We start from the raw sequence: 14,239 nt of genomic DNA on the forward strand, positions 1-14,239 counted from the left end.
CTGCTGGAGCGCGGGGGTACTGCTGGTTCTACTGGTACTACTGGTTCTACTGGTGATAATAATTCTAATGTTTCTACTGGTTCTAATGGTTCTGATGGTTCTACTGGTACTACTGGTTCTACTGGTACTACTGGTTCTACTGGTACTACTGGTTCTAATGGTTCTACTGGTGATAATAATTCTAATGTTTCTACTGGTTCTAATGGTTCTGATGGTTCTACTGGTACTACTGGTTCTACTGGTACTACTGGTTCTAATGGTTCTACTGGTGATAATAATTCTAATGTTTCTACTGGTTCTAATGGTACTGCTGGTTCTACTGGTACTACTGGTTCTAATGGTTCTGATGCTTCTAATGGTTCTACTGGTGATAATAATTCTAATGTTTCTACTGGTTCTAATGGTTCTGATGGTTCTACTGGTACTACTGGTTCTAATGGTTCTACTGGTGATAATAATTCTAATGTTTCTACTGGTTCTAATGGTTCTGATGGTTCTACTGGTACTACTGGTTCTACTGGTACTACTGGTTCTAATGGTGATAATGATTCTAATGTTTCTACTGGTTCTAATGGTTCTGATGGTTCTACTGGTACTACTGGTTCTAATGGTTCTACTGGTGATAATAATTCTAATGTTTCTACTGGTTCTAATGGTACTGCTGGTTCTACTGGTACTACTGGTTCTACTGGTACTACTGGTTCTAATGGTTCTACTGGTGATAATAATTCTAATGTTTCTACTGGTTCTAATGGTTCTGATGGTTCTACTGGTACTAATGTTTCTAATGGTTCTAATGTTTCTACTGGTACTACTGGTTCTAATGGTTCTACTGGTGATAATAAATCTAATGTTTCTACTGGTTCTAATGGTTCTGATGGTTCTAATGGTACTAATGTTTCTAATGGTTCTAATGGTACTACTGGTTCTAATGGTTCTGATGTTTCTAATGGCACTACTGGTTGTAATGGTTCTAATGTTTCTACTGGTTCTAATGTTTCTACTGGTACTGCTGGTTCTACTGGTACTACTGGTTCTACTGGTTCTAATGGTTCTACTGGTGATAATAATTCTAATGTTTCTACTGGTTCTAATGGTTCTGATGGTTCTACTGGTACTGCTGGTTCTACTGGTACTACTGGTTCTAATGGTTCTGATGCTTCTAATGGTTCTACTGGTGATAATAATTCTAATGTTTCTACTGGTTCTACTGGTTCTGATGGTTTTACTGGTACTAATGTTTCTAATGGTTCTAATGTTTCTACTGGTACTACTGGTTCTAATGGTTCTACTGGTGATAATAATTCTAATGTTTCTACTGGTTCTAATGGTTCTGATGGTTCTAATGGTACTAATGTTTCTAATGGTTCTAATGGTACTACTAGTTCTAATGGTTCTGATGTTTCTAATGGTACTACTGGTTGTAATGGTTCTAATGTTTCTACTGGTTCTAATGGTTCTAATGTTTCTACTGGTACTGCTGGTTCTACTGGTACTACTGGTTCTACTGGTACTACTGGTTCTAATGGTTCTACTGGTGATAATAATTCTAATGTTTCTACTGGTTCTAATGGTTCTGATGTTTCTAATGGTACTACTGGTTGTAATGGTTCTAATGTTTCTACTGGTTCTAATGGTTCTAATGTTTCTACTGGTACTGCTGGTTCTACTGGTACTACTGGTTCTACTGGTACTACTGGTTCTACTTGTGATAATAATTCTAATGTTTCTACTGGTTCTAATGGTTCTGATGGTTCTACTGGTACTGCTGGTTCTACTGGTACTACTGGTTCTAATGGTTCTGATGCTTCTAATGGTTCTACTGGTGATAATAATTCTAATGTTTCTACTGGTTCTAATGGTTCTGATGGTTCTAATGGTACTAATGTTTCTAATGGTTCTAATGTTTCTACTGGTACTACTGGTTCTACTGGTACTACTGGTTCTAATGGTTCTACTGGTGATAAAAATTCTAATGTTTCTAATGGTTCTAATGGTACTAATGTTTCTAATGGTTCTAATGGTACTACTGGTACTGCTGGTTCTACTGGTACTACTGGTTCTACTGGTTCTACTGGTGATAATAATTCTAATGTTTCTACTGGTTCTAATGGTTCTGATGGTTCTACTGGTACTAATGTTTCTAATGGTTCTAATGTTTCTACTGATTCTGCTGGTTCTAATATTTCTACTGGTTCTAATGTTTCTAATGGTTCTAATGGTTCTAATGGTTCTAATGGTTCTAATGTTTCTACTGGTTCTGCTGGTTCTAATGTTTCTACTGGTTCTAATGTTTCTACTGGTTGTAATGGTTCTAATGTTTCTAATGGTTCTAATGTTTCTACTGGTTCTGATGTTTCTACTGGTTGTAATGGTTCTAATGTTTCTAATGGTTCTGCTGGTTCTAATGTTTCTACTGGTACTACTGGTTCTACTGGTTCTATTGGTTCTAATGGTTCTAATGGTTCTAATGGTTTTAATGTTTCTACTGGTTCTGCTGGTTCTAATGTTTCTACTGGTTCTGATGTTTCTACTGGTTGTAATGGTTCTAATGGTTCTACTGGTTCTGCTGGTTCTAATGTTTCTACTGGTTCTAATGTTTCTACTGGTGAAAATGATTCTAATGGTTCTGATGGTCTGGTGGTTCTAATGTTACTAATGGTTCTAATGGTTCTACTGGTTCTACTGGTTCTAATGGTTCTAATGTTTCTACTGGTTCTACTGGTACTACTGGTTCTAATGGTTCTACTGGTGATAATAATTCTAATGTTTCTACTGGTTCTAATGGTTCTGATGGTTCTACTGGTACTGCTGGTTCTACTGGTACTACTGGTTCTAATGTTTCTACTGGTTCTAATGTTTCTACTGGTTGTAATGGTTCTAATGTTTCTACTGGTTCTGCTGGTTCTAATGTTTCTACTGGTTCTAATGTTTCTAATGGTTCTGCTGGTTCTATTGGTTGTAACGGTTCTAATGTTTCTACTGGTACTGCTGGTACTACTGGTTCTACTGGTTCTATTGGTTCTAATGGTTTTAATGGTTCTAATGGTTTTAATGTTTCTACTGGTTCTGCTGGTTCTAATGTTTCTACTGGTTCTAATGTTTCTAATGGTTCTAATGTTTCTACTGGTTCTGATGTTTCTACTGGTTGTAATGGTTCTAATGTTTCTACTGGTTCTACTGGTTCTAATGTTTCTACTGGTTCTAATGTTTCTACTGGTTGTAATGGTTCTAATGTTTCTAATGGTTTTAATGGTTCTAATGGTTGTACTGGTTCTACTGGTTCTAATGTTTCTACTGGTTGTAATGTTTCTAATGTTACTAATGGTTCTACTGGTGATAATAGTTCTACTGGTACTACTGGTTCTAATGTTTCTAATGGTTCTGCTGGTACTACTGGTTCTAATGTTTCTGCTGGTACTACTGGTTCTAATGTTTCTACTGGTACTACTGGTTCTAATGGTTCTACTGGTTCTAATGGTTCTACTGGTTCTTACGTTACTAATGGTTCTTACGTTACTAATGGTTCTTATGGTTCTAAGTGTGAGCAGCACCAGGTGGAGTTTTCCATCCATAAAGTCAAAGGTCTCCAGTCTGAGGTTTTTCTACTGTTCTGAAACCCCAGTTGATCCACGTTTAATATCTCATCTCTAAATTAATAAATGTACACGAGAAATAAACAGATACAATAAAATGATCTGAACAGTTTTGGAGGTTCTGACTCGAAGAACCTCTGAATTCATGTAATATTATTTCAGTTCCATTGTTGTATCTTCATGATCTAAAGGAAGAAGAAAGAAACCTGAGCGTCGGTGTTTCTGCTGAAACATGTGGACCAACAGAACCCAGGACTCACGCGTGAAGAGAACATGAACCAGCAGGGGGCGTCGGCTGCTCCCAGTCCCTCTCTACAGGTGAACACAGCACAGGTGAACTGTCAGATAGTAGACCGGATCCTAACAGTGGATCTTTCTTTGAGCAGGACGTCTGTTCAGGTCTTCAGGCCTCTGTGAAATGGAAATGTCCAAACCAGACCCAGATCCTGGTCCAGACCCACAGGCTGCAGTAGTTTTGCATCTCTTTCTTATCTTTGCATCTTTTGGTGTTTTGCATCCCTTCGTGACTAATTAGCTGCTCATTAGCTTATCAGCTTTGCAGGTGGACTCGAGTTAGCTTAGCTTCCAGGCTTTTACACATAGTTAAAACAAATGAGTTCTAGTAAAACACAGACGACTTGTTCAGTCACACTACTTCATCATGTTCTGTCTGGACGTAGCTGGAACACCACCCTTCAAACACTGACATCTCACATGCAGCAGTATCCAGAGTTCAGTACTGAAGCCACAGTTTGAATCTTCTTGGGAAGTCTCTAAATATTCAGGTCTCCACACGTGTCCGGGCTTCGGTTGGTCTTCTCCCCTAAACTTGGACCAGTCTCAGCTGAGCCTCCTCCACCCACTCAGACAGGTGGAGGGACCAGGAATGTTCAGTCTCTGCTTCCTCTTGGTTTGATGGGGCAGGACTGATTTAGTCTCCCTGTGTCTCCTGAGGTCCTCTAAGTCCTTGTTTTTGTGGTGTTTTGCTCTGACAGCACGATGAGCTGCAGTCTGGGGTGATCTGGTGAAGGGGGTCGAGCGGGTCACACAGTTCTGTGGAGATCTGTCCAGAATGAGGGTGGAGGAGCTTTGACCACAGTTTGTGTTGTGTTGTTTTAAAGTCCGAGCTGGATCAGTGATAGTACAGGTCTCTCAAACCGAGGCACGATGAAGGCGACTGGGTCAGAACCATTCACACATTTTACTCATTCAGTTTGGAAATGTTGGTGAATTCTGTTCAGTACCGGCTCCAGTGTTCAGCACCACCTGGTGCTGCTCTCACCTCCTTCTATCAAACCTATTTTAAATGATCTGTCAGCTAAAAAAAGGTTCTGAGAAAGAGACGGAGGTCAGGTCGGGTGGGGGTTGTGTTTCTGATCCACCTTAATATGCTAATCTAGTAAAATGTGCAGTTTCACAGACTCATGGACTGACGCTGACTGAACGGAGTCAGTTCTGACAACAAGACGAGAGGAAAGGTAAGAACTGCCGACATGACGGGATTTTATTTTAGGACAGAACATCTACTTATTCCAACGTGTTTCAGAGAAAAACGGGATGGAAAGATAATATGTGACTTCTGTATATGTGATGTTTGGGTATTAATTAAAATATTAATTCAAAATATTTAATACCTTTTTATTGTTTTATATGTAATGTGATGAGCACATAATACACTGAAGTTTAAAATGCTTGAATTAGTTTCCGACTGAAACAGCTCCTGTGAGTTTGATGTTAATTTATTAGAAATCTGGTTAAAATCTACAAAAAAAACAAAGATTCTCCTGAATTAGGAACAAATCTTTAATTACGTGAACAACAGAGAGAGAACAAGTGCAGGACGGAGAGATTCCACTCAGCATCGGCTGTTTCTGACTGTTTTGAATTAGTCCCAAACTATTTTAGTCACTTTGAACAGACAGGTGGATTTTAAAAATCCAGGTCCAGGTGGGGATCGAACCCAGGTCCAAATAAAACAAAACGTCCAGCAGCAGAGACAAGGAGCCGGATCCAGAACATAACCAGTCCATAAACCAGGTGAACAGTCAGAGAAACAGAGAAACAACTAGAAAAAACAACCTACTAGGAAAATAGCTGAGACGCTGAGTCATTGAGCAAAACAGGTGAACTGGTAAAGAGCACACGGAGCAACTACAAAAGGAACCAGGTGACAGGAAGTAGTGGGTCAGACAGGTACCTGGGAACAGAAGACAGGAAGGAAAGGGTCCAAAGAGAAACAGAAGCATGAGGATGAAACTGTGTCAGTCAGTGCTGTGTTCCAGTTTCCAGACACTACCCCTAACCCTAACCACAAACACACAGACTAACTGTTCTCTTTAAGGTGCGAGTGAGTCCAACCTGTCATCATGAGTGGGACTGTGGTCCTAACGATGGTCTTCTCAGGTCAGAGTGAAACCTGTTATCATGTCTTCTCACAGTGTTGTCACTCTGTCAAGTTAGCGAGTACTTCAGTAGAACTTTGTGTCCCCACCACAGGACTGTGTTTTCTGCCGTCCTGTTCTCCTCGTTTCTACGTCTACGTTGAAACACCGATGAGCTGGTCTGACGCTCAGACCCACTGCAGATCCAGGTTCACCGACCTGGCCACTGTGCACAATGAGACGGAACTGGCTCAGCTCAATCAAGTTATAGGAGGGTACACCAATGTCTGGATTGGACTGCGACCTGATCCTGAAGCCTGGAGGTGGTCTCTGGAAAACCAGGATTACCCTGGTGAAGGAGAGGCTGGGTTCAGGATGTGGGCTGCTGGGGAACCCAATGCTGGTCTGAGTTACTACATATTTTGTGGAGCAATGCTGAAAACTGGAGAATGGGCCGACATGCCGTGCATCACCATGTTGTTCTTCATTTGTTACGACGGTAAGAAAAGTCTCCAGCAGACCAACGGGGTTCTCGTTAGGAACACCGACGGCCTGCTGGTGCCATGGTTCACATACTTTAAGTCTGAAGGTATTTCCACAGGTACCTTCCTAAAGAACGTAGGTGGATTCTAAAATAATCCAGTTCAGTCCTGAAAAACTCATTTTCTGTTGGAAACTGATTTTACCTGTAACTCAGTAACAACAACTATTAATGAGCCACAGTCACATTTTCTTAGCAGCTTCTCTGCCTGATAACAGAAACAACATGAGAATAAATAAAACAGTCAGGAACAATAACTGAGGGTGGGTGGTGCCGGACGGATGATCCGATCTTGTCTTTCAGACAAGAACCCTTCATCGAGCTTCGTCTTCGTGTATCTGGCCATGAGCTGGACGGGTGCTCAGCAGTACTGCAGGGACCACTACACGGACCTGGCCAGCGTGAGGAACCAGACTGAGAATGATCAGATGAAGAAGATGACCGTGCTCACGTACACATGGATCGGCCTCTACAGAGACTCGTGGAAGTGGACTGACGGGAGCCCACTTTCATGCAGTAACTGGGTTCCTGGACTTGCTCCAACTGCTGCACAGACAGACACTTGTGCGGCTTCAGACGTTGGTAAATGGATCAATCTGGGCTGTTCGGTCAAATTCTACTTTGTGTGTTTTGCAGGTAAGTTGATTCCTGTTCCACACATTACAAACTGTATGAAACTGCAGCAATTCAATGTTGACAGTGTTTTAAAATCAAACAGATTCTGTGATGAAGAAGCTGCTGGTGCAGGTGGTGCTGAAGAACCCGGACTCCTCTGTGGACATGGAGGAGCTGAACCAAGACATCCTGCAGAAGGTGATGATGTTAAAAGACGTCCTGGAGTAACTGTGAGATTAAAACACGTGAATAATGAATAACTTAATGTTTCTATTGTAGAACATATTGTTCTGCAGAGGAACTGAGGGTTTGTTACTGAACTGTGGTTCTGCTGGTTTGATTGGTGCTACGTTAGTTTTATTATCTACACAGAAGATGGATCATTCCTTCTATCATTTGAACAGACTCCACGTTAACTCTAAACATACTGCGTCTCATTATGGGAATCATGGTGTAGTGTGTGAAGGGATGAAGATACAGAACTGTTCTATCCTCCAAAGTTTGCTAATTTAAGAGAACATAAAAAGAGACCAGGGTCTAAAATTGTCTCTTTAAATGTGTTTTGTATGAACTTATAAATACTCAGGAGCTCTAGTTAACATCCAGTGGGCGTCAGAACTTTAACAGCATCCAACCTGTTTAAGTAGAGTCCAGTTAGAATAAGCTGCTTGTTTCCACTGGGATGAAGACTAAAAACACAAACACAAATTTTCCTGAGCACAGTGGAAAGAGGTGAGAAGATGCTCTGTCGTCGTTCAACGGATAAGGAGAGAGTGACGGAGGAACATCCACCCAGCTGAAGCCTGGTTGTTGCTTCCACAAATATGTCAAATATAAAAACTTTATATCAGTCTGACCAAGTGAAGAAACCAAGTGAAGCGACTCTGGCTTCACTTTAACTAAAACTAAAACTCCAAACGCTCCATTTAAAATATTCAATTTCTTCTGATTGTTCAGTTCTTATTAATTATTACTACATATTTTTACTCCATTACATGTAGTAGTGCAGATACAGAACAATAGACACTCACAGTCCATTGATCCTGACAGAACATCTGCAGCTGAGTCCGGTTTGTGGGTTTTAGCTTCAATCCAGCTTTTGTCACAGCTCCAAAGCTTTTTGTTGACACCACCATCTGTTGACGTGGAGTTCACAGATAAATGATCACTGAGACAGAGAACTAGTCTCTGCCTACTGTTAGTGATCAACTTGAGGAAGAGACGGATTCACTGCAACATTCAACACTTTCATTATCTGAACAGTTTCTTCTAACAGAAGATCAGCGGGTGTCTCCTGTGATGTTAATATGATGACATTAATATTATTTGGGGTGGCTGTGGCTCAATAGGTAGAGCATCTAGAGTGGTTCGATTCCCGGCTGCCACGTCACATGCCAAAGTGTCCTTGGGCAAGATACTGAACCCCTAGTTGCCCCCGGTGAGTCAGGTCAGCTGCATAGCAGCTCTGCCATCGGTGTGTGAATGTGTGTGTGCTTGTGCGTGTGAATGGGTGAATGAGAAGCAGTGTAAAGCGCTTTGAGTACCAGCTAGGTAGAAAAGCGCTATATAAGTGCAGAACATTTACATTAATATTATGATGTTAATATGATGATGTTAATATGATGATGTTAATATGATGATGTTAATATGATGATGTTAATATGATGATGTTAATATGATGACGTTAATATGATTATGTTAATATGATGATGTTAATATGATGATGTTAATATGGTTATGTTAATATGATTATGTTAATATGATGATGTTAATATGATGATGTTAATATGATTATGTTAATATGATGACGTTAATATGATGATGTTAATATGATGATGTTAATATGATGATGTTAATATGATGATGTTAATATGATGACGTTAATATGATTATGTTAATATGATGATGTTAATATGATGATGTTAATATGATTATGTTAATATGATGATGTTAATATGACGTTAATATGATTATGTTAATATGATTATGTTAATATGATTATGTTAATAAGATTATGTTTCCGTTATAATTTGCTTATCTGAGAATATACTGTTACCTCTACTCTGTTTTCCTTGTATTGCTGTTCTTACATATCCGATGACTAACTATGTTCTGTTACATACTGCTTGGCGTTATACTGTGTGCTTATACCTCTGTATGTTAATCTTGACTCTGTTATAGATCTCGTTAACTTTTCAGCTTCTATCTTTGTCGATACAGGATACCTTCCTTAGTCTCTCACTCTCCATCCTGTGTTTTCCAGCTTCTCCAGCTACTCCGACGTGACCACCAGTTCTGGATGGAGCCGACATTTGAAGTCGTGGTGGCGCACCTATGGCCTCTTCTTCGAAACCACCTGCTGGCATGATGGAGGAGGAGGCCCGCTCCTTCCGGCTCCACCCGCCGAACTGATGCACCCGGAACTGCCGCACTCATGCGACATGTATTGAGTGCGTTACTCTCAGCTTTCTGTCTTTCTCTACTCTGTCTGTATCTATTCATCTGTTTATTCCTGTTCCTTCATGTTTCCGGTGAAATTAAAAGTAAGTGAAAAGTTTCACTGCAGGTTTGTGATTCACTGCTCATTTACTGTGACATTGTTCTTGTTTAGCTGAAAGATGCTAATGACATCAATTCTTTTTACTGTGAGATATTTTACAGTTTAAATACTTTGTGGTGCCGTTTCCTGGTTTTCTACATAACTTGGTCCTGAACTGTGACCTGATCTTCACCATCTTCCCAAATATGAAGAAACACAATATTTCTAAGATGATAAAACACAAACAGTTCTGATCTTTTATGTCTTTATTAATCACACAAGTAAGTGAAACAGTGTTTTAATAACTGGTTTGAACCTTTGGCAGCAGGTTCTTCCTGTAGCTGTGGATCAGACCTGAACTTTGGACTGTTCTTCTCACAAACTGCTTCAGCTCAGACAGATTCTCAGGACGTCTGATGTCCTTCATGTCCTTACACATCAGCTCTGATGGGCTAAGGTCTGGATCTTAATGCTGCAGGAGGTTCAGACTATCTCTAAGCGAATGTTCCTGTCTTTTCTGCCGGATGACTCAACTGTTTCATCTCGCATCTCTGCCTGTCTCTCTGACATCTCTGCCTGGATGAGAAAAAGACACCTTCAACTCAACATACCCAAAACTGAACTTCTAGTCTTCCCTGCCAGACCTTCAACTCAACACAACATCAGCATTAACATTGGATCTGCGGTGATATCCCCTACTAAGTCAGCCAGAAACCTGGGGGTCATCATTGATGACCAGCTGACCTTCACGGAACACATCGCCACAGTCTCTAGGTCGTGTAGATATTCCCTCCACAATATCAGAAAGATCAGACCCTACCTGATGGAGTACACGACCCAACTCATTGTACAGGCGTTGATCTTATCTCGCCTGGATTACTGCAATGCACTACTGATGGGTTTACCGGCATCCACGACCAAACCCCTCCAGATGATCCAAAATGCGGCAGCACGCCTCATTTTTAATCAACCTAAAAGGTCTCATGTCACACCACCCTTCAGATCTTTGCACTGGCTTCCTGTGGCTGCAAGGATCAGGTTCAAAGCTCTGTCTCTTGCCTACAGAGTGGTTAACTCCACAGCTCCATCTTATCTCAATTCAATCGTTCAGGTCTACATCCCCTCCCGTCCACTGCGCTCAACCAGGGAACGACGTCTGGTGGTACCAGCACCACACAGTCGACACCAAGGAAAACTGTTCAGCTCAGTGATCCCATGATGGTGGAATGAGCTGCAGAACTCTGCACGCTCAGCCACCTCACTTTAATATTTAAAACACTGCTGAAAACAGAACTTCTTCATCATCTTTGTACTTGTAGACAAAAAAATTCAGTTGTTAATGTGATTACTTTTCATATCTATCTGTTAACTCCAACAACTGAAAAGACCGACTGTTATGTTTAGTGGGTTTTGGGGTTTTGTTAGTACTAGTTGTTTGTAGTTACCCCCTGTGTGTCAAATGGTCTGATCAGCCATTATATATGTTCCCTTGTGTGTTCCTTAAGGGAGGTCAGTTGGTTTTGGTTAGTCGGTTTATTCCGTTAAAGTTATGTTTGTCTAGTCTACTTAGTCTACTAAGTTTAGTTTCTTTTGTTTACTCTTTTATGGGCCCTAAGAGTTCTTAACTATTTTGTGTAATTTTCCTTTCCTATTTTTGGATAAATAAACCCTTTTTTTGATAATCCATCTGTGTTTCCTCTTACCTGGCTGCTTGGTCTCTTACATTCCTATGATGAAATCAAGAGAAAAACACATGTATTTCATCCTGTCATGATTCCGGCCTCGTTGCTGCTTGTGATTCCCCCCATGCTCTTATTTTGCCACTTCCTGTTTCCTCTTCCCAGTCTGATTACACACACTCACTTAATTGACTACACCTGCTTTCCCCCCACTCTATAAATACCGGCCTGCTCACCTTTCTCCCCTGCCAGATAGTCTGTTCTAAACTCTCGGACACTATCCAGCGTTTTCTCTTGGACTGATTTGTTTTGGATTTTTCGGACTTTGCCTGCTTTGGACCCCGTCTCTTGCCTGACCCCCTGGTGCTGTGAGTTCTGTTTCTTCCCCGTCATTCCCCCTGCTCACGGTACCAGACCCGTATCCGTACCTGCCTGATTCCCTTTCCCAGATCTGTACCCCTTCTACCCTGTCTACCCTGGATTCCCCTTCACTGGACCAGCCTGACCTGACTCTGCTTCCTGTTTACCCCTTTAGTTCAGTGAGTTCTCCCTCTGTTCTTTTTTCTCCCTTGTTGTCCCCTTCCCCGCTCAGACTGTTTGGATCCCTTTGTGTTTCGACCTGGATTGTCTTTCTGTTGTGGATTTTGCCTGCCGGACTTACCTCTGAACTGCCATAACCGTGTATGACCTGGATTACCCTTGACCTGAGTTTAGCCTTTTGGATTTATTGTTTGGACTGCTGGTGTTCATTACCCCAGACTGTTTTTCCACACAAGACATTTATTTGCATTGCTTTGGACATTGGATTTCATCACATTCTGTGACTGTTTCCTCATTGTGATTCTGTTACTCTGGTTACACTCCTGGACACTCTCCACTGGTTCTCAGTCGCCACCATTCACCATCTCCATTGTCCTCCATTTTGTCCATGTGCTCTCCGTTGGTCAGCCATGTTGGTTTTGACGTCACTTCCGGTTTCCAACCAGACCACCATACTCACCCTACCTCATCTCCTCCCATCTAGTGACTGTTTCATTCAATTCATTGATTTACCGTGTTCTGTCGATATAAATTAAAGATTGACTACTGGGTACTGTCCTGTCTGATCTCTGGCCATGGAGTCCTTCATCCAGCTCGTGACACATCCTCAGATTGATCCATCTCACTCAGGAGACACCTTCTGTCCTCACGTGAAACTGAATGTAACGTCCAGTTTCCAGGTCCAAAGGCAGGAAACCAAATCCTAACTGAAGTCAGACAGATCTCAGACACAATCTGATTTTTAAAATCTGTTTCAACTGTATAGTTTTGTCCACATGTACTTCAGTCCAGCTCTGGTTCCTTCATCCACTCTGCTTCTCATCTCGGCTGTTGAATTCCAATGTTTTCCACAGACATCTCTGTTTGTTGGCTGAGTTGGTTCAGATGAGATTCTAACGTGATACAGAATACTGCTGAAGACATGAAGGTAACTAGGTGATTGAAGACTATTGAAGTTTATCATATTACTATGATTTAGCCTGTAACACGTGGAATGGGCCGAGGCATAGAGGTGTTTGGTTGTTTGAAAGAGTCTCTGACTTTAACACTCAGTCATGTTTCAGGAACAATGTTCAGATGTAAAGTGGATAAAATCTTGACATTCCCATTTGTCTTGTGTGCTGAAGAAGCAGAATTCAGATTTTTTACATTAAATAGTCAGATTAGTCATAGCTAATGACTGTCTCTGATGTCTATCTCATGGCTTCATTAAATATTTGTCCTTAGTGTTGTTCTGTTTTTATTTGATCTCCTGGATTCTCTCTTGCAAATTTTGGATACACTCTGTAAAGCTGATGCTCTCATTCAACACTTCAACACAGAATTGTGAAGAGTGTGATCAGAGCTACTGTGTTCTCCTTCTGTGAGGGTTGATCCCTCGACCAGTCGGAATATATGATATGTTATATACTAAAGTATATAATTATATGCTATATATATATAATATCTATATATATATATATAATATAACTCTATATAATATATATATATATCTATAATATATCTATATATAATATCTTATCATTCTATACTCTACTCTATCCTATTCTCTACGCTCCTCTATCTAGCCTAATATTGCCATATCTTTATATCGCCTATTATCTATTCCTTCTCTCTCTCATCATATCCCATCTATCTACTCTCGTAATCTCCTACTTCTCATCTCTCTTTCTCATTCTCTTCTAATCTCTTATCTCTCTCTCTCTTCTCTCTTCTCTTATTTCTCTTATCTCTCTATCTATCTCTTCTCTTCTATCTATATCTCTCTTCTCCTCTCTATCTATTATCTCTCTTCTCTAATTATCTATCTTTCTCTCTCATTCCTCTCCTTCCACTCTCTCTATCCTCTATTCTCTTCTCTTCTCATTCTTCTCTCTCATTCTCTCTCTTATCTCCTCTCTGCTCTCTCTTCCCTACTCGATTCGTGCCTCTTCTCCTCGCTCCTTCTCTCTTCTCGCTCTTATCTTCTCTCTCTCATTCTCTCTCTATCTCTCCTCTCTCTTATCTTTCTCTATCTCTTCTTATCTCTCTCTCTTCTCTCTTTCTCTCTTCTCTCTCTCTCTCATCTCTCTCTCTCTCTGATGCTCCTCTCTCTAGCTGCATCTTCTTCTCGCTCTGCTGCTCTCTTCTCTACTCGATCTGCTCTCTTCATTCATGTTCTCTTCTCTACTCTCTCCTCCTCATCTTCTTCTCTCTCTATCTCTCTCTTCTCTCTCGGTCTCTCTCTCTCTCTCTCTCTTATTCTCTCTCTCTCTCTCTCATCTTCTCTCTCTACTCTCTATCTCTTCTCTCTCTCGTCTCTCTCTTCTCTCTCTCTTGTCTCTCTCTTCCTCTATCTTCTCTCTCTA

The 14,239-nt window shown here is 40.9% G+C and overlaps 1 protein-coding gene across 1 annotated transcript; it reads left to right on the forward strand.

Annotated features, from left to right (window-relative positions):
* Positions 1 to 5,986: 5,986 nt before the first annotated feature.
* LOC113158480 (putative C-type lectin domain family 20 member A) lies at positions 5,987 to 9,583 on the forward strand. The gene is made up of 5 exons (XM_026354403.1): positions 5,987 to 5,999; positions 6,093 to 6,476; positions 6,822 to 7,154; positions 7,237 to 7,357; positions 9,397 to 9,583. The coding sequence occupies exons 1-5, from the start codon at positions 5,987 to 5,989 to the stop codon at positions 9,581 to 9,583; spliced, it is 1,038 nt and encodes a 345-aa protein (XP_026210188.1).
* Positions 9,584 to 14,239: the final 4,656 nt, after the last annotated feature.

Source organism: Anabas testudineus, chromosome 12 (genome assembly GCF_900324465.2).
Source record: "Anabas testudineus chromosome 12, fAnaTes1.2, whole genome shotgun sequence".
NCBI classification, from domain to species: domain Eukaryota; kingdom Metazoa; phylum Chordata; class Actinopteri; order Anabantiformes; family Anabantidae; genus Anabas; species Anabas testudineus.

What these genes read in the sequence shown, in the direction of transcription:
- LOC113158480 (XM_026354403.1), top strand. An exon ending in GTTCTTCATTTGTTACGACG is followed by an intron (nt 6,477 to 6,821) that starts GTAAGAAAAGTC and finishes CTTGTCTTTCAG; the next exon opens with ACAAGAACCCTTCATCGAGC. An exon ending in CTACTTTGTGTGTTTTGCAG is followed by an intron (nt 7,155 to 7,236) that starts GTAAGTTGATTC and finishes AAAATCAAACAG; the next exon opens with ATTCTGTGATGAAGAAGCTG.